The sequence below is a fragment of the Semicossyphus pulcher genome, unplaced genomic scaffold (assembly GCF_022749685.1).
Source record: "Semicossyphus pulcher isolate SPU_LCO1_2020_fin unplaced genomic scaffold, fSemPul1.0.p SCAF_19, whole genome shotgun sequence".
In the NCBI taxonomy this organism is placed as follows: Eukaryota; Metazoa; Chordata; class Actinopteri; order Labriformes; family Labridae; genus Semicossyphus; species Semicossyphus pulcher.
In genome coordinates, this window is record NW_027211692.1 from 599,062 (window position 1) to 623,602 (window position 24,541).

Sequence of the window (24,541 nt, forward strand, 5' to 3'; positions counted from 1 at the left end):
GAAGCACAAACGAGTCTGCAGCCGTTAAGGTTGTTATTGAGTCAAGTTGTGGCCTTGATGCTTTAACGAGTCAGTGCTTCAGTCAGAGCTCTTTCAGCTCTGTTCTTGTGGCTCCTGCGTTGAGGAGCTTTTAAACCACAGACTAAATGTTTGCAGGTGACGATGATGATGATGAATGTTTCTGCTGGTTCATGCTGTGAAAGCGTCTCCATCATGAGGACAAACTGTCCCTGAGGATTTCATCCGTTTGTCAGAAGCCGTAATGAGTCAAACTATGATTTCACTGCACTGAGGTCTTTGCTGAGAGCAGACGAGTTCATCTTCATCTTCATCTGATCAATGTCTCGTTTTCCATCATAAAACCACCTCTGCTGTGTGCTGGGTCTCTGAAAGGGTTCAAACTGAAGCGGATCATCACAGGAGTCTGACCGTCTTTTTAAATGTGATGAGTTTGTGAGCTGATGTGAAATGAACACATGAATAATGCAGACTTTATTTAACCAGTGCTGCTGTGTCTGTTTCTTGTCTGTTTCTTGAACTGAACATGGACATCTGCTCTGTGTTCTGTCTCTGACGTTGCTCCAGCTGTTGTGTGTGACGTGATGGAGAATCAATCTGAGATGGTTTTTGTGCTTCAGGGTCTGAACGACTCTCTGACAAACCGTCAGATCTACTTCACCTTCGCTCTGATGTCCTACCTTCTCACCATCTTCGTCAACCTGACGCTCATCGTCATCGTGTGCCTGGAGAAGTCGCTGCATGAGCCCATCTACATCTTCCTGTGTAACCTGTGCTTTAACGGCATCTGTGGGGCGTCCAGCTTCTACCCGAAGCTGCTCCACGACCTCCTGGCCGACTCTCACGTCATCACGTACACCGGCTGCCTGAGTCAGATCTTTGTGGTTTACTGTTATGTGTTCTGTGAGTTCACCAGTCTGACTGTCATGGCGTACGACCGCTACCTGGCCATCTGTAAGCCGCTGCAGTACCGGACGCTGATGACAGCGCAGAGGGTGGCGCAGCTGCTGCTGCTCACCTGGAGCTTCTCGCTGCTGGAGTCGATGGTGGGCACCACCCTGACTGCCCGCCTGCCGCTCTGCGGACGCCACATCCCCAAGATCTTCTGCACCAACTGGGAGGTTGTGAAGCTGTCGTGCTCCGACACCATCGTCAACAACATCTACGGCTACGTGCTCATGTTCTCGCACATCTCGCAGACCATACTCATCGTGGTGTCCTACACGCACCTGGTCCGCGCCTCGCTGCAGCTGCACTCCGACCGCAGGAAGTTTGTACAGACGTGTCTGCCGCACCTCGTCACGCTGCTCGTCTTCACGGGCTCGCTGGTGTTCGACATCATGTACTCTCGTTACAGCGCCGGCAGCACGCTGCAGAAGCTGCAGAACGCGCTGGCTGCAGAGTTCCTGGTGGTCCCGCCCCTCATCAACCCCATCATCTACGGCATCAACCTGCACCAGATCCGCTCCAGGATCATCCACAACTTCACCCACAAACCAGAGACTCAGGGAGCACACTCATGACAAACACATGAACTTTGAACTTTACTGACACGTATTTCTGACTGAGAACGTTTTCAGACTGACGGGAAAGTAAAGTTTGGATGTCTCCTCCAGAATATCTCGAGGATTGAAGTGTCCTGTTAACAGAGTGAGAGCAGACAGGAAGTGACTCGAGAGTTTCTGTGGAGATGAAGCTCTGCTGTCTGCTGGGACTTCAGGAAGCTGCACGTCGTCCCGTTATCGCTCATTTATTGCTGATTATATTTCATAATAAATTCATGAAAGTAGAGTTTGATTCTTTTTCTTGTAACGCACTGAAACACTTTAAATACATCTCACTGCCGTTCACTCTCAGTGTTTCAGGACTGAGAGGAAATAACATGTCAGAGTTTCAGAATAAAGTTTAAACACATCAAATAAAGACAAACGTGCTGATTTAAGGAGTTAAATCATGAGTTTACATTTAATGAAGATAAAGTCAGAATCTTTAAATGAATGTGTTTAATAAAGAGAACAAAATAAAGTGATAAAGAAACGTATTGAACAGAAAAGTCGACGGCTTCTTCCTGCTGGATTAAAGTGAAGCAGCAGAAACAAAAACACATTTTAAAGTTTGAATAGTTTTTATTGGATTGTCGAGGGAACCACATGAACAGAAGTCTTCATGTCCACCACTCTGTCCTCAAACACACACATTTTACCGACTGTACGATGAACTTGAACACAACACGAGACGCTTCTGTACAACCTGAACCGTCATAAATATCTTACTGTATAAAAATAAACCTCCGCAGAGCGTGAAGGGAAGCTTTCAGAACACAAAGAGCTGACTTCCTGTTGGGTTAAAGGGACATTCCGGCTTTTTTATGGAAGTTCATTCAAGACAAAACAGACAAAAACTGACCCGAGTCTAAAGGAGTGAAAAGAAGCTGCGACCTTCATGAAGGCGTGTGCGCGCTGTGTTTTCTGTTCAAAACTTTTGATGAACAAACGATGCTGAAAAACGTTTATGTTAAATGATTTAGAGACACGTTTCAGCGTCTTCTTTGGTTTACAGAGTGACAGCGACTCCATTCATGCTGCTTGGTGCACATTTTAAACTTTGGCAACAACAAAACAAGGGATCAGGACTTTGTTCCTTTAACCACCACAGAGATTATTCAGCCTCATCACGTTCCCGTCGTGACCTCAGTGTGTAGTTTATTAAAACGCTGACTTGTGCTGTAGCGTCACAAACTGTGTGAGTGCGTTACTGCACGGGGTCAGAGTCTGAATCCTCTGCTTTATAAACGTGACCATGAGAGTTTAATAAACTGTCGAGCTGGCAGCAACAGGCGGCCGCACACCGACATGTCGACCGCTGAGTTTTTGTCGTTTTTAAACTTCCATAAAAACTTTAATTAATCAACACGAGTCTGAAAATAAATATTTGATTTCTTTCATCTCGTTCGTTTCTATGAAAATACTTTAATGCACGCGCACGGCCTCGGCCCAGATAAACAATGACTCCATATTTTACCCATCATGCTCTCTGCTGTGTGACACAGGACGACGGACACAGAACACCACAGTTTGGACCTGCAGCTACACACTGACGTCTGGTTTTTAGTCTCTAACATGAACTTTATGGACACAGCGGCTGCTCTGATTCGTCTACAAGCAAGACAGGATGTGACGTCATCAACAAGGAATGGCTGTAGGCTGATGGGAGGCGACCAGGTATGTGGGAGGCGGAGCTAGATGCAGCGCCGAATCAGGTTGTTCCTCTCAGGCTCCAGGAAGTCATCCAGCAGAGCGGCGGTGATCTTCCTTAGCTCCTCCTCCAGACGGGACACCTCGCTGTAACACAGACACACACTGATGATGTCAGCAGGGCCACGCCCACAACACCATGATGGTGTAAGTATAAACAACCTTATTCAGGGGTCAGACCCCAGTGCATGATGGGACACGCCTGGCTCTGTGTGTGTGTGTGTGTGTGTGTGTGTGTGTGTGTGTGTGTGTGTGTGTGTGTGTGTGCAGTCAGCTGACCTGTCCCCCGGCGCCGCGCAGTACTCGGTATAGTATTTGATTTTGGGTTCGGTGCCGCTGGTTCTCAGCGTGGCCACGATGCCGTTCTGCAGCGTGAAGGTGATCATGTGACTGCTCCTCGTCACAGGAAGTACCTCCACAGGAAACACAGGAGAAATCACTGACGACTTTTATATAGTATTTCAATGACATCATCATTTGGAGACAAGAACACACGACGAGGAGCCCGTCTCTCCGTGTCTTACTGATCTGAGGTCAGGCTGGCTGCTGTCGTATCCCGTGGTTACGTCTCTGATGTGGACGATCTGGACGCCGCCACACGTCTTTGGGTACAAACCTACACCGTCAAAGTTTCGGATCCGGCTGAAGATCTTCTGGATGGTGGGGGGGTCGTTACAGACCACGTATGAGGTTTGAGACACGTGGTGACCGTACCTGGAGACAGGAAGTCAGAAAGTCAAAGAGTCTGAGAGACAGAGCCTCTCTGTGGTTAACCTCCCTCCTCCTCCTGAGCTGTGTCTGATGAACTCTCCTGCTGCTTCCAGCTCCTTCAGGCTGACCAGTGCCCAGTGTGATGAGCTGTGAGCTCGGATCAGTACCAGGATTTCTCTGATGGACACCAACTACCGGCGTTCTGTTTCAGCTGTGGAGCGCCTGTCCATCTGTCTCCGCTGAGTGGCAGTTTCACTGTATCTAGCAAGTCACAGGTGGGCTGAGATCTGTCTCACTACAGCGCTATGAAGCCACAACAAACAGATGTTACTGAGATTTAATGACAATAAACAGGCTGAGAGGATGCTGAGAGAACTACATCAGGAGGCAGGGTTGTTAAGAGGCTGAGGTCATGCTTTGTCAGGTCTGTCTGTGAGACGACGAGAACACGACTTTAAAATGAGTGTTTTTTGAATGGAGTTTGGATCACCATGTATCAGACCACCGCTTCCCCTCCCCTCTCTCTGTCAGGACCAAACACTGTCGGTGATGGATGACGTTCTCGTGTGAACTCATTCAGCAAAAGATGAGGCTCGTGTGAAAAGGCTGAGAGGACATCAAATCGAAACCAACAACCTCAGACCCTCCAGACAATCTGATGACCGGCCTGAAGGCTCGGTGACACACGTCTGCGGTTTGCTGCCCTCTAGTGGTGAAACATAAGTGTATTCAAAGTAAAGAAACACTGCAGCTAAAGATGCTGAGACCTCAAAGGTGGTTCAGGTCTGAACATCAGGTCGGTTATTTCAGAAGCGATGATAAGCAGGAAATGTATTTAATTCTGTGATTACAGTGAGGAGGAAGCGTTAGATGCAGATCTCGTGTTGAACCAGTGAACTGGACAACAAAGGTTTTAAATCATCAGCTGCGTTCAGTCTCCATCACCGAACAGAAACTATATTTAATCATATGTAGCGTTTACATTTGGAACACAGATTTCACCTTTAAATGTTATTTGTTTAATGTTTGGTGTATTTATACATTATTACTGACTCACAGGAACACACAGGTGTGAGTGTCTCCAGTCGATGTGTTCATCCTGCAGCACTGAAACAGGCTGTAATGGCTGCAACATAATCCTTGACGGGTCAAAGGTCATCCACTAAAAGTTCTTGTTGTTTCCACTGACAGGCTCAGATTGTTCTTCTAAGTGTGTGACAACATGACAGAAAGGATCCCTACAGAGATAGACCTTTTTGTTACAGAGGAAGATGATTGTTTTAACCACACACAGACGTTACATCGCTCTCTGCACACACACCAGACTCCATTCAGAAAAACACTGATTTAAGCTCACAGGACACAGCAGCTGCTGGAGAACAAAAACATAGTTTACTGATAGTACTTCTGCGTGCAGGACTTTTTCTTGTAGTCTTTCACAGAGAGGTATTTCCTGCAGTACAGGAAGTTGGTACTCATACAGTTGGGAGCGAACATGAGATCTTACGTCTGGTAGATGTTGACGAGTTGTTGGGTCAGACTCAGGTTCTTGGTGTGGAGGTACGCAGCCATTTCAGCCACAACCGCCGCCGCGCTCACACCGTCTTTCTCAGGGACCAGACCGCCGCACAGGAAACCTGAAGACACGGACACAAACGGTCTTAATGTTGTTTGCTCCGCTGTCGGTTTGAGGCGCTGGTGCAGGAACAACGAAACGTGCAGACGGACTGTTTCCTTCTCTTCTGAACTGTCTGAACAAGTCTTAACTCTAACAACCCAGCCACACGCTGTCATTCTTTGTCTCTGAAATCAGTTCAGATGACAACATTAAAACAGTGAGACATGTGGATGAGGCCTTCTGAAGCTTTGTGATGACACTCAGCAGGACAGCGACATCTGGTGGTTTGTAGAGCTTACTGTAGCTCTGAAAGAGGCTCTCTAACTGTTAGAGTCTCAAACAGCTGCATGTTGTTGATAAGCGTGTGTCAGGGTCCACACCTGGAAGCCTCCGCTGAGGGACTGCATCACTGAGACAGTCAGCTCGGTTATTGCCGACATTCAGACTCTTAAGAAGTTATAAAAATCAATCGGGTTACCAATCGACTCCTCGAAGGCGAATAGGACGGCGTTTCCTGTTTTGGACAGCTCATGTATTCGGTTCCCGATCCATTTAAACCCAGGAAGAGTTTCCTGTTGAGTACACACACACACACACACACACACACACAGGCCATCATCATCATCACGTTCTTTATTCTTGGATCTTTGGATGTCTTAAACCCTCAGACCTCAAAGTGGAACCCCTCGATGCGAGCGAAGGCCTGCAGGATCTTGGAGGACACCGTGGTGGCCAACATGTAAACCCTCTGAGACTCTGCAGGATCCGGATGAGCCTCCTTCCAATTAAAGAACATCCACCAGCCCAACAGGGCCGCCAGCTCGTTACCTGTGAACACCTTCCACCCGCACCTGTGAGACAAACACATACAGGTCAACTACACCTGCAGGATAGGAGAACACAGGTACTCGGATGTTGAGCTGTGAATCAGCCGCAGTTACCCGTCAGACTTCTCTGCTACAGCCAAACGGTCGGCGTCAGGATCTGTCGCCAGAACGATCCGAGCGTTTTCCCTCTCTGCCAGAAGAAGAGAAAGTTCCTGCAGACCCCCGAAGACAATAAGAGATTAATAAAACAATATACTAAAATACTGAATGAGACAAATCACTGGAAGAACTGGGACCACTGTACCAGGACGGGCTCTCCCTCCTCGGGGTTGGGGCAGCGGACGGAGGAGAAGTTGGGGTCGGGATCCTTCTGCTCGGGGACGGGGATGGGGGGAGCGAAGCCGAAGGTGAGGAAGGCCTGCTGGACGAAGACGTGTCCGACGCCGTGGAACGACGAGTGGACAAACTTCAACGGACAACTTCTGTTCAGATCCCTGACGGACACAAAAGACACATCAGACAATCTGGCAATTCGTCCTACCTGTGAAGGCAGAGACAGGTGAGCTCGTCTCATCCAGAGCAACTCACAGGTTCAAACGAGCTACATGTCTTCAAAAGTTGGGAGTGCAACCATCCCAAACCTAACAGAAGTATGCAGAGGTCTGAGGACTACCTGAGGAGGTCTGAGGACTACATGCAGAGGTCTGAGGACTACATGCAGAGGTCTGAGGACTACCTGAGGAGGTCTGAGGACTACATGCAGAGGTCTGAGGACTACCTGCAGAGGTCTGAGGACTACCTGAGGAGGTCTGAGGACTACATGCAGAGGTCTGAGGACTACCTGAGGAGGTCTGAGGACTACATGCAGAGGTCTGAGGACTACATGCAGAGGTCTGAGGACTACCTGCAGAGGTCTGAGGACTATCTGAGGAGGTCTGAGGACTACATGCAGAGGTCTGAGGACTATCTGAGGAGGTCTGAGGACTACATGCAGAGGTCTGAGGACTACATGCAGAGGTCTGAGGACTACATGCAGAGGTCTGAGGACTATCTGAGGAGGTCTGAGGACTACCTGAGGAGGTCTGAGGACTACATGCAGAGGTCTGAGGACTACATGCAGAGGTCTGAGGACTACCTGCAGAGGTCTGAGGACTACCTGAGGAGGTCTGAGGACTACATGCAGAGGTCTGAGGACTACCTGAGGAGGTCTGAGGACTACATGCAGAGGTCTGAGGACTACATGCAGAGGTCTGAGGACTACCTGCAGAGGTCTGAGGACTATCTGAGGAGGTCTGAGGACTACATGCAGAGGTCTGAGGACTATCTGAGGAGGTCTGAGGACTACATGCAGAGGTCTGAGGACTACCTGCAGAGGTCTGAGGACTACCTGAGGAGTTCTGAGCACTACCTGCAGAGGTCTGAGCACTACCTGCAGAGGTCTGAGGACTACCTGCAGAGGTCTGAGCACTACCTGCAGAGGTCTGAGGACTACCTGCAGAGGTCTGAGGACTACCTGCAGAGGTCTGAGCACTACCTGCAGAGGTCTGAGGACTACCTGCAGAGGTCTGAGCACTACCTGCAGAGGTCTGAGGACTACCTGCAGAGGTCTGAGGACTACCTGAGGAGGTCTGAGGACTCGGATTTGCCTGGTCCTCCTCTCACCTGTGGAAGCAGAGGGAGGTAAGCTTGTCCATGTAGCAGCTGTTGATCTGGGTCAGGGGGTTGGTCCTAAGGGAGCTGCTCTCCACTCGCTCCTCCTCCCAGCAGGAGGCGCTCCACGGCTCCAGCTGCTCCTCGATACTCTGGAGGATCTCCTTGTCATGAGGGGAAGAGATCTGAGCACCGTTACACCAGTACACCTGCAGGGGGCGATAGAGAAGAAACCCTTACAAGCTTCAGTCTTTATCATCAGAGAAGTTTGGCCTGCACTGTGAAGATAAAGTCCCATCTCAAAAGCCACGTCACAAACACAAGCACGTTTTACCTCCCCTGGCTCCAACACTTTCTCAGAGCTGTTTTGTCGCAGGATTTACTTGTTTCTGACATGACGGCTGGAAAGTTGAATTTCCGTTACAGCTCTAAAAAAAACCTTTCGTGTCGTGAAGCTGCACCTGTGCTGCTTCCTCACCTTGTATCCATTGTCTTCTTTGGGGTTGTGAGACGCGGTGATCATCACTCCAGCTGCCGCGCCCAGCTTCTTCACAGCGTACGGCTGCAAACACATTCAATAACACATTAATGACTTCACCCTGCAGGTGTTGAGTCTGCTCCATCAGCTGCCTGCAGCAGGAAGTGATGCGTTAGTGTTTCCTCACCACGTACGGCGTAGGGACAAACGCGGAGAAAAGATGAACCGGGACGTCTCTGCTGAGCATCACAGCCGCGGTCAGCTTCGCCAACCTGAAACAGAGTTTAATCACAGAGTCAGATCACCTGCATCAGGTGCTCAAACAGCATCAATGCTGTACAGTTCAGCTAGTGTTTACTGAGATCACCTGCTGGACCTGGACTTTACAGCACTCTCTTCAAAGACACCAGACTCCATTGACAAAAACAGTCATTTTACTTTGCAGGACACAGGAGTTGCTGGTGTGCTGCTGCCTCCAATCGGTAGTTTGTGTGTTACTGTGTTATAAGTTAGATCCGAAGTAACCATATAATAAACCAAAGTCAAACAACTACATAAACAAAGTGACTGAAAGGGGCAGCAGCAGCTCCTGTGTCCTGTGAGCTTAAATCAGTGTTTTTCTGAATGGAGTCTGGTGTGTGTGCAGAGAGCGACGTAACGTCTGTGTGTGGTTAAAACAATCATCTTCCTCTGTAACAAAAAGGTCTATCTCTGTAGGGATCCTTTCTGTCATGTTGTCACACACTTAGAATAACAATCTGAGCCTGTCAGTGGAAACAACAAGAACTTTTAGTGGACGACCTTTGACCCATCAAGGATTATGCTGATTCATGCTGGGTCTCTCTCTTAATAACAAAGAATACAGTCTAGACCTGCTCTGTCTGTAAAGTGTCCTCAGATAACTTTGGTTATGATTTGGAGCTATAAAAATAAAATGTGCTTGATTGATTGATTGATTGAGTGATTGATTGAGTGATTGAGTGATTGATTGAGTGATTGAGTGATTGATGTTGCAGCCATTACAGCCTGTTTCACTGCTGCAGGATGAACCCATCTCCTGGAGACACTCACACTCTGTTTGATACGTAACAATGTGTAAACTAACCGCTCACTGCTGCAGCCGCTCTCCTCTTGTCCTCTGGTGTCGAAACCAACGACCACTCCTCTGCTGCTGAAGTCTGCAAAGTACCTGGACAGGTATGAATATAAACCCTAAAGACACACAGAGAATGTTGTTTCAGTACATGACAACATAAAAGCTGCAGCTGTGTGGTTCAGTGTGGATCATGGTAACACAAAGTGAATGAAGCTGACAGGTGTTCCTCACACTGTGACCACCTCAGGTGAGCAGACATGAGCTCAGAACATTACTGAACATCATGAACTTAATAAGGTAGAATACTTTAAAGCACAGCAGTTGAGTGAGGCTACATTAGCTCCTGCAGGTGATCCCACCTGCGTGGACTGGATGATGGTGAGGTCATTGATCCGGTTGAATCCGGCTCCCATCGGCGCTCTGAGTCCTGCCGTGCCGAAGCTCATCCTGCTGCAGAGTCTCATCCTCAAATCCTCATGACGACCCGCCGCCACCAGAGACTCCACCTGAGCCCGAGTCCTCCGGTTCTGCACAGGAGAGGAGAAGCAGCTCAGACACACTCCTTCATTTATCAACATGTGGATTCATCCGCCACTGAAAATAGTCCTCATGTTTGTGTTATCAAAGCTACAGTGAGCTGCTGCTTCCGACAGGAAACTCAGAGCTGAGAGGAGGAACCAATGAGCTCAGAGCTGAGAGCCTCAGACAGGAAGTCAGACTCAGTGATGAGAATATAAAGAGCAAGGAACACCAACACACTCGAGATCGCAGGACAAATGAAGTCGGACACATGCAAAAAGATTCAAGTGAAACTAATTAAAACAATCGATTCAAAACAAAACTACGACTTTGTATTAAATTATGATCTCATATAAGAGTAAGGGAAAAATAACAAGTGCGTGTGTGTGTATGTGTGTGTGTGTGTGTGTGTGTGTGCGTGTGTGTGCGCGTGTGTGTGTGTGTGTGTGTGTGTGTGTGTGAGAGAGTCTTTTCCAGGCTGTTGACATTTACACTGGAGGTCAGACACATACGAGGCAGCCATGACCTTTAAAATCTACACAGCTGAGAGTATGTGTGTGTGTGTGTGTGTATGTGTGTGTGTGTGTGTGTGTGTGTGTGTGTGTGTGTGTGTGTGTATGTGTGTGTGTGTGTGTGTGTGTGTGTGTGTGTGTGTGTGTGTGTGTGTGTGTGTGTGTGAGAGATGACTGCACATGTGGAAGCATGTAAAAACATGTAGTCCTCCTCAGCTCACACTTCTTCATCATGTCTCAGCTCATGAAGACTTTAGTGATGTGTCAGTCTGTTGCCCAGAAACAGCTGTAGCTCTGTCCAATCAGGAGCATTCAGCTCTGTGAACAGGAAGTCACTGTAGCATCACAAGCTAGCATCACAAGCTAGCATCACATCCACACAGTTTCAGAAGCTAACAGATAAACCTTTGTTATACTTCTGTCTGCGCTCATGGAGAATCTGTGGACTGCTGTTTTCTGTCTGTTGCCATCTTGGCTTTAGGAGCCAGAAATGACTGTAATATAAATATATAACAATAAATGTAATACAGAGCGAGGGGATTCATCAAAGCTAGCTAGTTTACCGTTAAACTTAGTTCATGTTAACTGTGGTATTCTTTCACATGCTAGCAATTCAAGCTAGCAAACCCCCCCCCCAAAAAAAACCCCAGCCTTTATCAATGCTCCTCCCCTGCTTTATGGTCTCTGTGACTCTAGATGTGATGTTAGTGACCTGTCAATCACAGGTAGCCCCGCCCTAAACCCTCCCCTGCTTTATGGTCTCTGTGACTCTAGATGTGATGTTAGTGACCTGTCAATCACAGGTAGCCCCGCCCTAAACCCTCCCCTGCTTTATGGTCTCTGTGACTCTAGATGTGATGTTAGTGACCTGTCAATCACAGGTAGCCCCGCCCTAAACCCTCCCCTGCTTTATGGTCTCTGTGACTCTAGATGTGATGTTAGTGACCTGTCAATCACAGGTAGCCCCGCCCTAAACCCTCCCCTGCTTTATGGTCCCTTTAAATGGGAGCATCATTGACTAAATGAACATCATGCTGTATTCTCATAGACTTCTATTTGATCAGACTTTCACATTTGTACAGGCTCTGCTGGGCCTGGTGTGCCTTTAACTCAACATCCTGAGGAGAGAGCAGCTCTGATTGGCTGATTAAATCAGTAAATAAATCCATTCATTGCAAAACTAAATGTGTGCTGATAATGTACGTATTGATGATGGCAGCCAGTCTAAAACATTCAGTCTCTAAAACAACTTCCACACAGCAGTGAAATACAGCTTACAGCTCCGACAGTTATTCATCTCAATATCTTCAGACCTGAGCGTGATCAACGCGCTGCTACGTGTACATTTATCAGATATGTTTAATCAAATCTCTACACCTTACACCTACCAGCCAATCACTGAGGAGAGAATAAGTGATGATGAAATTAAAGATGATGTCATCAGCTAATTCTACTAAACTACTAACAAATGTCCCATTTTTTATTAATGACTAAAGGGGCCGGAGACTACCCGCCTGATGATCGGCCCTTCCTGCCTCAAACAGAGTACTGGATGATGTATTGATGACTGTTGACTCTGACTTCACATCAGTGTTGTTGCTTCTTGTCTTGGGTGCAGTTTTTCAAACAGTTGACCACATCACAGTTCTCAGCTGCTTCTAGAAGCTTTTAGTCTCCAGGGGGCGCTGATATCATGGTTTTATTCCAAAAAGAAGTCAACACGTTAATTACCATAATACTGTCTGCAAACTTTCATGGTGTACCCCAGGGATCCCTCCTGGGCCCTGTGCTTTCTTCCATCTCTATGCTTCGCTCCAGTGAAATCACCAAGTACGCTGTTGTTTATCCTTTCTATGCTGATGACACACAGCTATATGTACCAGTGCAGTCAATGACCTTTCCTAAGTCTAAAGTTTAGAAGCATATCTATCAGAAATTTAAAAAAAAGATGGGTATAAACTGTTTTTTAAGAGGATTTAAGAGTAAATATTGACCTTTATTCTCTTCTGGCATTTCGGTCTCATATCAACAGTATTAACATTATTATTATTAGAAGGGGGGAGGAGGGGGTCAGGTGGTGGGTTGGTGGAAGCTGGTTTAAACTGGTGTTCAGAGAAAATTATATTATGTGGTGCATAAATAAAGGCTGGTGGAGGAGGATGGCATCATCAGCTCATCAATAATAACAGGAGGCCCGCTGACTGTACAGGCCTGTTTCTGTAGTCTTGTCACCAATAAAATAAAACAGCAGAGTCATGCTGCCGTTTAATCGTTAAATCACCAATGAGACTAATCCGCACCACCCAGACAGCCACAGGCCTGCAGGTCCGCACTGCGGGCAACACACACACACACGCACACACGCAAACACTCACACACACACGCAAACACTCACACACACACACGCACACACACACACACACGCAAACACTCACACACACGCAAACACTCACACACACACACACACACACACGCACACTCACGCACACACACACACACACACACACACACACACACACACACACACACACACACACACATTTTGTCAACATTCAGCACTCCATTTAAAACCTGCCGATTTACAGATTTTCTGATATAATGACAAAAGTAATTATACTTACAAGGTATTTAAATAATTCTCTGACCTAGTTTGATCAAGTGATACATTCGGCATACAGACGTTGAACGGAGATGTTCCTGTTTAATAATAATTAGGTATTTTGTAGCTGCTGCGTCAGTTATTCCTACACGCCAAAGGTTCGTTAGGCAGCTCTCAATTCTCTCCCTGATAAAATAAAGTGCTACTCTACTACGTAATTTCTGTGCCGATTTTACCAGACCAATATTATTGACAATAATTGACAGTATTGTAATACGGTATTACAACACTCGTTTGGTAAAATGCAATACAATCTTAATTCGCTGGGTTTTTCAGGGAGGTTTGGTGTGGAATTCCCTCCACACAGTTGGGCACGTATAGTTGACATACCCTTTAGTTGGCTTCCAAGACAAGGACAGACACTTACCTTGTCCCAGGTCAACCATTGGTGCACCGCCTTGTCCAGCTGCGGGTCACCGGTGCTCTGGCACCTCGAGTTGGCGTTCAGGTCCCCGTTAATTCCGTTATCGTCTCCCATGAAGACAGACAGGATCGGGCTAGCTAACACTCAGTAACCTGAAGCAAGGCCATTTGCCTGTCGGATAAAAGTAACAAACAGCTAGCAGGCTCCCGGCTATGTGAGAAGATAGTAGATAAACTCCCAGCTGTTAGCTATCCCGGCTCCTGGACCCGACACACATCTCATCTGTGTTATGGCTGTTGGTTGTCAACTCTCCGATTCTGAGTGTGACCCTTAAACTTCACACACCGAGGCTAATGTTAGCTACAAGCTAAAGTTACACTACAATTGCTGGGAGCAGATAGCACCCAGCTAACCAAAAATATTGCTCTCTAAATATTCCTCGTGTCTTGACAGAAATATTAAGCACCAAAGTTCATCAACAACCGAAGAGGCAGCACACATAACTTCCTGTATCATTTAAAATTAAAAGCTCTTTTTCCTGTTTCACATTTTCGCCGAAGGATAAATAATTAATATCAAATAGTTTTATCGCTTGTTAAAATCGAATTAGAATTAGAATGCATTTTCACACCATGTATTAGCAGGACAAAGAATCGTCTCGTGACTCGTGTTCAAAAACCGACTTGGGCTTATATTTTGAGAAGCTCATTTTTACTTCCGGTCATGATTTAGTACGTTACGCTAGCTTTTAGGTTTTAAGAACTAAAAAATCATGTAAAAACATCTGAATTACTACAATCTTACTACGGAGATATGCTAACATGTAGGCAAACAGTCAACTTATTTCACATGAAACCCTCTAAAGCTGTGAGAGCATAACCGCTTCAACTCAAGCTGATCTTATTGTAGAAACCACATTTTATTTTTATAGACCAAATGTAGAAACAGAAATGTGAAATGAGGTTTAAGCAGCATTAAGAATGTTATCAAAGCTTACAAACTTACTTAACTTAAAGTTTTTATGTATATTTAAAAAAAAATGTAAATATTTAAATATGGAAATGAAGGGGATAATTAATATTTATTCAATTAGCTGTTGTAACACAAAGAAATCAAGCAATACAGCCAACACTGATTTTGAACCTAAAATTCAAAATGAAGGTGAATTCAATGTACAAGAATGGTTCAGATTTAAAGGTAATATGTCGATTTTAAAGGTGCTTAAAGGCTTTTTAGCCAACAAGATGCAACATGTAAATCATACAGATTTAGCTGCACACCTGATGAAAAGAGTTTAAACAAAATGTTTGTGGGTTTTTGTTCTATAAAGTCTGTTTCTACGCTGATGATCCTCTGCAGTCTGGATCAGGTTCAGGTGTTTGTCCGTCCATCAGCTGACAGTTGAACTGATCCCTGAAGGCGTCCAGCAGGTGAGGGATTGTTTCCTCCACGCTGACGTCTCTCTGCAGCTCAGCACTGAGTGACGTCACTCCTTTACCTTCGATACCGCACGGCACGATGTGGCTGAACCACGACATGTCCGTGTTACAGTTCAGAGCCAAGCCGTGAGATGTGATGTAGCGACCACAGTGGATTCCTGGAGACACAGAGCAAGAACACAACATTCAGACAGGGATCAGATCATCTGATGCTCCTGCCTTTGTTCACCGTCAGAGGGAGTAATGCAGACTGACACTCAGGTGGGATTTCATCATGGACCAGATGAAGAAGAAGAAGAAAGATAGTGAATGTGATCACACACCTGAGGAGGACTGAAGGACGTTTAGGCACAGCAACACTGACAACTGACAGAGTTACTTTAATTCACTTTACAAAATTCATCAGGCATCATGCAGGAACAACTCTTACAAACACCTGCAGTTACTGCTTATCACCATAGGTGGCGCCAAAGAGAAGTAAGATCGTTAATCTGCTGTGGAACAAACTGAGCCAGTGCCAGAGAGGAGGGGGGTTGTCGTACCGATGGCACAGATCTTGTTGTCTCCGACCCAAACCCCAGTGTGAGGAGACGTCGATGCTTCGATGCCAAGCCTGCTGCATGCTGAGATGATGGTCTTCTCCAGCTCACAGACGTACCAGCGCACACTCTGAGGGACCAGATCAGACATTTACACCTGTACGGTCACATTACACCACATCAAACTCAAGATTAAATCACTGCAGACCTTCTTGAAGCTGGACAGGTTGAGGACTGGGTAGCAGACCAGCTGACCTGGCCCGTGGAAGGTGATGAGTCCTCCTCGGTTGGTGCGGTGGATGTCGGCCCCCAGCAGGCGGAGGCGCTCCAGCAGGGAGGCGGGGTAAGGCTTGTGGCGGATCCCCGTGGTGTACACCGGTGGGTGCTGACAGAGCAGCAGAGCGTGAGCCGGACCGGACCGGTGTCGGTTCATGTACACCTGCTGCAGCCGAAGAGCCTCCTGGTAGGAGACCCGGCCCAGATGGACCACCTCCACCACCGGTCTGCTGCCCTGCATCCAGCACAGGGACCAGACCAGGAGACCGGAACTGGAACACAGTGATACACAACCTTTCAGTTAAATCAGGAGAGATCAAATTTACCCTCAGGAGGATTCTATGTTCACTTATTTCAAGCTTTTTCATGGTTTCTTCAGGGACTGAGGGCTTTGTAAGGGCTGCGTGTAATCCTAAAAATTAACACCAGGATTGTTCTTAATTTGACTTTAATATGACTTTCATGTTTTCAGCTGGATGCAAATTATTGTTCATCACATTACAGGTTCACTGAAGGTCATTGAACATGATCAGATTGTTTATCTATCAGTTTGATATTAAGATAAGATCATCCTTTATTGATCCCCAGGGGGGAAATTCGGGACAATTTGGATTAAGATCCTTTTCCACGTTTATTTTTTATTTAATTGCATTTTAATGAAGATGAAAATGAATCCAGTTTTATGGTAAAACATGTAATGAATTCAGCTTAACAGTGTTATGTGATTCACCTCTGCAATGAGAGGAAGAGTTAATGAAGTGACTGCAGCACTTTGACCTCCCTGACAGACTACAGTTCAGTCTCTCTAACGGTTTCCGGGTTTCATCTTTGAGTTTCATCACAGGTTCGACATCAAATCTGTTTAACTTTAAATAGTTCACCTTCTAACTTCACCGATCAGCTTTCAGAAATCCTCCTCTATCTTCTCCGACCACAGTGCGCCGCCATTGTTGTTATTCACTTCTTCCTCGTTGGTCAAATTGGTCCACTTCCGTTTTTATGCGGAACTCCACTGTCACCTGCCGACCGGAAAATCAAACCTTTCGCAAAAAAGTTAACTAGAATTGAATTTATTCCTCGGAATGTAGACTGTAATTGTTTTGTATTATTATTTATTTAGCAATGTAATTAGAGTGTGCTTCGATACTCCTCGGTTAACACGCTGCGTTCAAGAGCAGCCTCCAGCTGCTGCCACTATCTGCAAACAGGCGGACAGACATGTAGATGAATATATCTGAGTACAGTGTAAACCGAATACCCGGCATATTATCCACATCTTCCTTGGCGGGGTTGACCTATATTTGATTACAACATATATATCCCAATAAAAATATAACAGTGTAGATATAATAAGACACATGTAATATGACACACAATAAAGCTTACTATAATCGTTTTTCCAATGGGACCACAATTTACAAAATGAACATTATGCTGTGTTTAAGAAGATTTGAAACTAAACCTGAGACCATATTTGTTTTTCTTATAGATTTGATACAAACAGACCCAGTGGAGTCGCCCCCTGCTGGCCATTAAGGAGAATTCAGTTTTAAGCATTGGCTTCACTGTTAAAACGAGGAGGTCCATTTGTTACATATAGTCTGAGTTTATAACGGAAAATACAATCTAGGAGAAAAATCTACAGTTAGTAGGTCGCATTAAATAGACAGGACAAAATTCCAAAGTTCCCACTGTTCATGAAGGAAGCACGACTGACGTACGTGGATGTGGGCGGAGAACGACTTTCGACCCCGCCCCTCGCGGGCCGCAGGACTGCTTGTGTGTTTCGGCGGCAGCAGGGCGGGGTTTGTTTTGAGAGCAGCCCGGAGAGAGAAGACTCACCAGGGAAGATGGCGACCGCAGGGTCCGCCGAACGGCCTGGCAGACCGGCCAGAGCGTCTGCCGGCAGGTACCGGTCCGGGCCTGGAGCTGGGTGCGGGTCCGGGTCCAGTTCGGCAGAGAACGAGGCGAAGAAGTGCTCGGCGTGTGCGGAGGGGCAGCCCGGCGGCAGCCCGCCCTGCGGACACCCGGCCTGTCCGCTCTGCCTGGCCCGCAGACACTCCGGCAGCAGAGAGCGGCTCCGGAGGAGGAGCGACCCCGAGAGGAGCAGCAGCAGGACAGGCAAGAGGGACTGCGACAGCCGGAGAGGTCAGTGCGTTTACCGGGAAAACTACAGCTCTTTATCTGCTGTATGAGCACCACCCCGGCCGTATATTTCTACAAACACGCGCCAGAAAATCAGAGACAATCGGAGTTTCACAGTTTAACTTTATTGTAAGTTTAACGTCAGCAGCAGGAGGCCTGAGGAGGTGAGCACCGTCTGTCAGGTAAAACTGACCCTGAGTCAGCTCACAGACAACAGCAGCGCTCGTCAGTCTGCGGAACACTGCGTTTGAATCAGATTACATTATACATTTCAAAGGTAGAGTTAAAATGTGTGTTTTTCTAATGGAGTTTTGTATGAAGCAGAATCTGACCTCCAGTCAGCTCAGTTACTTTCAAATCAATGAGATGCTGAAAACACGGACCTCAGTAGACAGCACACACGGTCACTCTCATGTTTATTATCAGTTTCATATAAACGTGCCCAAACTGTGACAGGAAGTACAAACGTGAGAGTTTTGTAGTTTTGGTCAGGAGTGTCGGGAGGTCTGCTGCTGGAGGACTTGTCCAGACTTGTGCAGCTGTAGGAGGAGCTGCTTTAGAGCCGCTGCTTGTTATCTGTCTGTCTCCTTCGTCACGCCTTCATCTGACTGTTAACCACTCACACTTACATTAAGTTAAACCGCTCACGCGACTGTCACCTGTATTGGTCATTAACTCAGCAACACTTTGATCGTGTTGCTCATGTTTCCTAGCGTCCATGATAGCTACATGAGGTTGTTGTGTTTTCACATTGGTATGAATGTCTGTGTTTCAGAGTGTAGATCAATAATCAGGACTTTTATCTGTCAGGTGAATCGGTGGCTTAATAAAACAAAAGAGACCTACATGTCTGTCTGTTTCCTAACATAGATAAGATAACATGATTAGTGACATGAAGTTGATAAAACGGTGGCAGAGGACTTTAACTCTTGTTTCAGTCGGGTTCTTCAGATTCACCCTGATGTTCTGTCTCCTCAGAGTTCTTCGTGTCTCCCGCCTTCATCCCAAAAGGTCCGGACGTTCCATCAGCAGCAAGCGGGAAACACAAGGTGAGTCTGATTCAACGCAGCGTGTGTTACTGTTGTTTCTCAGATCAGTCAGCGTCCTCAGACTCTGACGCTCGTGTTTCAGCTGCTGGTGTCTGAGGAGAGAGAGGAGGCGAAGAGGAGGAACTCTCTGATCTGTAAAGACGAATCAGTCCGACTCCACGAGGAGCCTGTGAGTGTGACACACGGAGCGGTGTGAGCAGGGAGTCAAGATGTGATCACGTCATTTCTTTAGAGCATGAACGGATGATGGATTCATGTGTTCACAGTTTGGACCTCCGTCTGCACAGGCTCACGTGTTTCTTAAAACGTCTGTTTTTCTCAGGGAGTTCTGTCTGACTCAGAGAACGAGGAGCCGATCAGCAGGCGGATCAGAAACATCTCCGCCTTCATCAGGAAAACCAAAAACTCTGCAGCCTTCACCAGGTGAGCTCTCATCACCTGTACACCTGACAGCCTGTCAGACAAGCTCCAGGGCACAGAAAAACAGTTGAAGCTGTGTGACCTCTGACCTTATTGAATTACTATAGTATCACGATTCTTTCTTTTTCGATCCGTTTCGTTTCGGTTTTGGAGGAGCAGGAGACTCACAGACCTGAAGCTGCTCAGCCAATCAAATCTCTGCGGCTCCAGCGGGAGCGAGTGGGTCATTTCACACGGCGCGCTCTCAAAAGAACCAAGCAAACAAATAAATGAATGTGTTAATGAAGACCTGACAGAATGTTAAACAGTTAAACACCGATGTGGGAGAAACGCTGATATAACCTGGAGCTGCTTTATCACCTGTTTGAACGGTTCAGATCGTGTTTGTTTGGAGAGGAGGAGCGCTCTGTGGATCCCTCTGCTCCTGTTATCACCTCCTGTGAGGAACGCTGCAGGAATCTGAACTCAAGCAGCGCTAACGCTAGCCGCGGCTCGTCCTGAGGTTTTGTGTTCACAGAAGAGAGTCAGTGAAACAGCTTCAGTGTTTTTACTGGTTTTCATGATCTTTACTTTAAATAGAGACAAACAGCCTCACGGCTTAGCTGCAGCAGCCCCCCGAGTACACCCCCTCCACACTAGTGAAGGGAAGGCTGCTGAGACTGACTGACGTGAAGCGCATCTGTCTCTGATGTGACTTCTCCTCATGGTTAGTTTATCAGTCAATTAATTGTCGAACTGAATTGTGATACTTAAGAAGCGGCATGTATCCAATCAATAACAGAGAATAGTGATGAAGAAACAAGCATACCATCCTGCCCCAACTAACCTGTGCTCTTCTCCTCCTCCTCCTCCCTGTTCTCCTCCTCCTCCTCTTCGTCAGTGGTTCTCAGAGGAGTCAGAGCTGCACGGACTCGGTGGAGGACGGAGGAGGGAAGCTGAAGGTGGTCACGCAGCCGGCCCTGATGGACAGAGTGAGTTAGAATCAGAGAATGTTTCTGTCACTAACCTGAGACACCATGTTTATAATACCGGAGAGTTCGGACAGTCAGGAGGCATCTCAGTTTAACTCTGGTTTAAACTAGTGAAATTCATGTAGACGCCTCTTAACCTTAAAAAAAGAATCACGTCCATTTTAACCGTTCCATCCCAGTGCCAAGTTCAACGGCCTCTGTGATCGTAGCTGCAGGATCGTCTGCTGTTGTGCAAAGAAAGAATAAATGTATTTATTGAGCAGAAGTCAACAGTTCTTCACAGAGAGCAAAAAGAACCAGACACAGATGATAACAAGAAAAGCATGTCGACTATAAACATCTGCTGTTAAAGCACTAGTGAGCAGGAAGGTCAGGGTTTCACCGCACATATTAACTACACAGCTATAAGCGTGTTCTCAACCATCCAGCACTCACTACATCACACACCCAGAGACAGAGACCTCTGTTCTGTGTTTAATCTGTGTTCCCCTCCGTCTGTCAGGTCGGTATCAGTCACAGCTTCACAGCAGGGATCCTCCTCTCCTCTGAGAACAGTCGCTCCGTCTCCGCTCCCATCACCGCCCCCGACCGCAGGCTCACCTGGCGAGCCGTCATCACGCCATCGACTCCGCTGGTCCTTATTCCACCGCGACCGGAGCGCTCCATCAGCCCCGAGAGCAACGACAGCATCTCTGAAGAACTCAACCACTTCAAACCCATCGTGTGCTCGCCGTGCACGCCGCCCAAACGCCTGCCAGACGGCCGTCTGATGGAGCCCACCATCGTCAAGTCCACGCCCAGGAACCTGACCCGCGGCCTGCAGAAGGCCACCAGCTACGAGGCCAGTCCTGCCGTCCTGCAGAAGTGGAGGCAAATTGAACTCGACCGGCAGAGCCTCAAAGTGAACTCCAAGGCCACGCTGACGAGCCCGGTCAACGAGATCCACAACAAGACGGGCAGGGGGGCAGAGAGCAGAGGGGGCGGCGCGAAGACTCGTCAGTCCCCCGCAGGACGGGACAGAGACAGAGTGACGGCTGTCAACAAGCGGAGGCTGCTGTTCGAGCCTCCAGCCGGTGACTCGGACACTCTGCAGAAACAGTCTGTGAAGATCCGGGTCCCTGCGATCCGCTACAGCAGCGAGGCCACTTTCAGAGGAAGTACAGACTTTGAAGCGACAGTCGGTGCTCCTGAGTCCGGCAGCGGAGGAGTGCTTTTCAGCCGAAGACAGTCGTTCTCACCGTACAGTAAAAACTCTGGTTTCCAGTCGTGTAAATTAGTGCCAAAGGACTCTCAGAGTCCACGCAGGGAGTCCGACAGTAGCCTCCACAAGCAGTCTACCTCAAGGAGGGGCAAGAAGAGGGAGCAGAAGACCAAACACCTGGACTCAGACCGGGAGTCGGACCTGAAGAGGACCCGGTCGGTCGGCCAGGAGGCCTTGGACGAGCGGTACGTCCGTCAGATCCAGCAGGAGCGTCAGGACCGAGCGCTGGCCCTGAAGCTGCAGAGGCAGTTCGACCGGGAGAACCAGACCAGCAACCGCAGGAGGAGCCCGGACACCTACTTCCTGCGGTCCTGGATGTCCAATCAGAACCGCAGGAGGCGTGGCCTGAGGCGATCCCGACGAATCAATAAGAAGCACTAGAGAGGAGCAGTCTGCTGACTCAGACAGGAAGTAGTTCATATATGCAAAGAGACGACTGCTGAAGGTTTGAACAGTGTGAATGTTTTTAGAGCCTTTTATTTTGAACTCTGTGGAAGGAAAGTTAAACGAACGTTTCTTTCACACTTTCACCAGCAAATCGCCAAAACTGAAAGTCAGGAGGCAAAGTGTCGAGTCTGGAGGTCCGACTTCATTTTAGAGATTCAGTAATTAAACAACCAATCAGCAGACAAACCCACAGATTATAATACAGACATGATTGTTGCTGCAGCTGTGAGGGCCCAATGACATTAACGTGGACTCAAAGTGTAACTTGGTTCATCACAGTTGTTGCTGGAACCTGGTGACCCTCAATCCTGACCGAATCTACCTGCCCAGGTGCTCTGTGTGTCTCACACTGTGTTTAATAACAGATGAAAACAGTGTGTGAGTGTCTCCAGTAGATGTGTTCATCCTGCAGCAGTGAAACAGGCTGTAATGGCTGCAACATAATCCTTGATGGGTCAAAGGTCGTCCACTAAAAGTTCTTGTTGTTTCCACTGACAGGCTCAGATTGTTATTCTAAGTGTGTGACAACATGACAGAAAGGATCCCTACAGAGATAGACCTTTTTGTTACAGAGGAAGATGATTGTTTTAACCACACACAGACGTTACATCGCTCTCTGCACACACACCAGACTCCATTCAGAAAAACAGGGATTTTAACAGCACACAGGAGCTGCTGCTGAATTTGAACATTTAAAACAACAAAGTCACTGCTGCAGACATCCAGACACTGTTTGTTCCTTTTAGTCAATTAGGACACAGATTTGATGCCCCTGGTTGTAGGAGGGCTGTGATTGGCTGATGACAGACTAAAGATCAGTGTGCTCGTTCAAGGTAACCACTGTTCTGGGTCCACCAGTACCTGGTTACTCAGCAGCAGGTAAACACAGGAAGCAGGCAGTTTAAAATCACCGGAGGAAAAATGTGCAATAAATCAAGTTATGGTCAACTAATGGACACACAGAGAACCGGGGCCTCGGGTCCACGGGGGGCCACGGGGGCCTCCGGGTCCACAGCTCGGGTGTTTCTGCTGGAAAGCCTTGACATAGACGCAGCTCTCCCAGCGTGTGCTCTCTGCTCAGCTGACAGTCTTCCAGTGTGAACGTTTCTCAGACGGAGTGACCCGCGCCATGCTGAAGCTCTGGACTCTCCTCTGTGACCGCTGAGGCTCATGGGTACTGTAGTCTGTACGCAGACTGAGCTGCTTTCCACCCGAGGACCAGAACAGACCCGAAGAGTCCGAGTCGTGTTCACATCATTCCACTGATTCTCACTGACATTCGTTTAAGCCTGAGAGCTCTGACCAGTCTACATGTGCTGCTGAAACAAACCCGAATTGAACATCAGGACAAACAGTCACAGAGATCGTCACAGCTTCTCTGAGCTGCTTTGGCTCTGTTCTCAGAACATGTCAAACACACAGAAACACTCGGGTCAACCTGCTGAACCTCAGCCTTCACAGCAGAGTCTGTGTCATTCGTCAAAGCTACCAAATATCACGGTGACATCTGTTTGACAGTAAAACTGTTGAAGCGTAAAGAACGATGTGCTTGATCAAAGACGTAAGCGGTCTAATTGTTTCCTTATTTTGAGCCGAAGCAGCTGACAGGAGCTGTGAGGCTCAGTCACTTTGTTTAAGACGTGAAGAGCTCAGCTGAAGTACATGTGAACGAGGTTCCAGCTGTGGCTGCGGTTCTGCACATGGATGTACTTCCTGTTTCATGTTGTCATTTCATCTGAACAGTCTGAGACTCTGAAGGGCTTCTTTACTCGACTACACTGATATGCACATTTTCTACAGTTCAGTTGATGCAGTGTGACAGCAGAGGGTTCAGGAGGGGGGGGGTCAGAGGTCGGGGCGGGGAGGGGGGGGTAATGCTGAGTGCCAAATGATGTGAGTGTGTCTGATGCTAAATGTTTGTATGTGAGGAGCTGCTGAAAAAGAACCTGAGACGACTCAACGCGCCTCCTGTCTGCTTCTCTGTGTCACACACACACACACACACACACACACACACACACACACACACAGATCAAACAGTAAATGTAGATTTATATGGTTAAAGATTTACAGAAAATGAATGAAAAAACTTGAATCCAAACTTTTTTTGTGGCAGCTTTAAAACAAGAAACAAGTTTAGTTAGACGTGAACATGAGAAGACATAAAACCTGTCCATTAATCAGTAATGCTCTATAATAAGAGAGTTAAACCTACCTGGGATTTCATAAAGTATATATTTTATATTAATATAAATTAAATGTTCTTTATGTCAGTGTTGGGACCAAGT

The 24,541-nt window shown here is 47.3% G+C and overlaps 4 protein-coding genes across 5 annotated transcripts; 2 read left to right on the plus strand and 2 right to left on the minus strand.

Moving 5' to 3' along the window:
• Nucleotides 1-602: 602 nt before the first annotated feature.
• LOC138597358 (olfactory receptor 1500-like) lies at nt 603-1,541 on the plus strand. Its single transcript, XM_069668952.1, has one exon. It carries the CDS (start codon nt 603-605, stop codon nt 1,539-1,541), a length of 939 nt encoding a protein of 312 aa, XP_069525053.1.
• Nucleotides 1,542-2,124: 583 nt separating this feature from the next.
• Nucleotides 2,125-14,177, minus strand: pgm2l1 (phosphoglucomutase 2-like 1). Its single transcript, XM_069668037.1, has 14 exons — nt 13,710-14,177; nt 10,012-10,179; nt 9,662-9,768; nt 8,744-8,828; nt 8,557-8,640; nt 8,091-8,287; nt 6,733-6,922; nt 6,543-6,640; nt 6,272-6,452; nt 6,080-6,173; nt 5,491-5,620; nt 3,797-3,986; nt 3,552-3,685; nt 2,125-3,359 (listed from the first exon to the last, which is right to left on the minus strand). The coding sequence occupies exons 1-14, from the start codon at nt 13,818-13,820 to the stop codon at nt 3,257-3,259; spliced, it is 1,872 nt and encodes a 623-aa protein (XP_069524138.1). The 5' UTR covers nt 13,821-14,177; the 3' UTR covers nt 2,125-3,256.
• A 601-nt stretch (nt 14,178-14,778) lies between these two features.
• On the minus strand, nt 14,779-16,964 carry lipt2 (lipoyl(octanoyl) transferase 2). Its single transcript, XM_069668062.1, has 4 exons — nt 16,842-16,964; nt 15,893-16,232; nt 15,688-15,814; nt 14,779-15,303 (listed from the first exon to the last, which is right to left on the minus strand). Exons 2-4 carry the CDS (start codon nt 16,199-16,201, stop codon nt 15,044-15,046), a joined length of 696 nt encoding a protein of 231 aa, XP_069524163.1. The 5' UTR covers nt 16,202-16,232; nt 16,842-16,964; the 3' UTR covers nt 14,779-15,043.
• An 823-nt stretch (nt 16,965-17,787) lies between these two features.
• On the plus strand, nt 17,788-24,077 carry rnf169 (ring finger protein 169). 2 transcript variants are annotated; one of them, XM_069668041.1, is made up of 6 exons: nt 17,788-18,108; nt 19,084-19,154; nt 19,237-19,323; nt 19,477-19,577; nt 20,455-20,545; nt 21,048-24,077. In XM_069668041.1, exons 1-6 carry the CDS (start codon nt 17,811-17,813, stop codon nt 22,185-22,187), a joined length of 1,788 nt encoding a protein of 595 aa, XP_069524142.1. In that variant the 5' UTR covers nt 17,788-17,810; the 3' UTR covers nt 22,188-24,077. The 2 variants fall into 2 exon arrangements, with proteins under 2 accessions (XP_069524142.1, XP_069524143.1); XM_069668042.1 differs by lacking the exon at nt 19,237-19,323.
• The last annotated feature ends 464 nt before the right edge of the window (nt 24,078-24,541 follow it).

Excerpts from the sequence above, each read along its gene's own strand:
- rnf169 (XM_069668041.1), top strand. The coding sequence starts at position 17,811 with ATGGCGACCGCAGGGTCCGCCGAACGGCCTGGCAGACCGGCCAGAGCG. Across the intron at positions 19,578-20,454 it reads AACTCTGCAGCCTTCACCAG|TGGTTCTCAGAGGAGTCAGA; the intron begins GTGAGCTCTCAT and ends CCTCTTCGTCAG. Across the intron at positions 20,546-21,047 it reads AGCCGGCCCTGATGGACAGA|GTCGGTATCAGTCACAGCTT; the intron begins GTGAGTTAGAAT and ends TCCGTCTGTCAG.
- lipt2 (XM_069668062.1), bottom strand. The coding sequence starts at position 16,201 with ATGCAGGGCAGCAGACCGGTGGTGGAGGTGGTCCATCTGGGCCGGGTC. Across the intron at positions 15,815-15,892 it reads ACCTGTCCAGCTTCAAGAAG|AGTGTGCGCTGGTACGTCTG; the intron begins GTCTGCAGTGAT and ends CTGGTCCCTCAG. Across the intron at positions 15,304-15,687 it reads CAACAAGATCTGTGCCATCG|GAATCCACTGTGGTCGCTAC; the intron begins GTACGACAACCC and ends CTGTGTCTCCAG.
- LOC138597358 (XM_069668952.1), top strand. The coding sequence starts at position 603 with ATGGAGAATCAATCTGAGATGGTTTTTGTGCTTCAGGGTCTGAACGAC.
- pgm2l1 (XM_069668037.1), bottom strand. The coding sequence starts at position 13,820 with ATGGGAGACGATAACGGAATTAACGGGGACCTGAACGCCAACTCGAGG. Across the intron at positions 10,180-13,709 it reads AATGGTTGACCTGGGACAAG|AACCGGAGGACTCGGGCTCA; the intron begins GTAAGTGTCTGT and ends TCTCCTGTGCAG. Across the intron at positions 5,621-6,079 it reads CGCCTTCGAGGAGTCGATTG|GTTTCCTGTGCGGCGGTCTG; the intron begins GTAACCCGATTG and ends CCGTGTCTTCAG.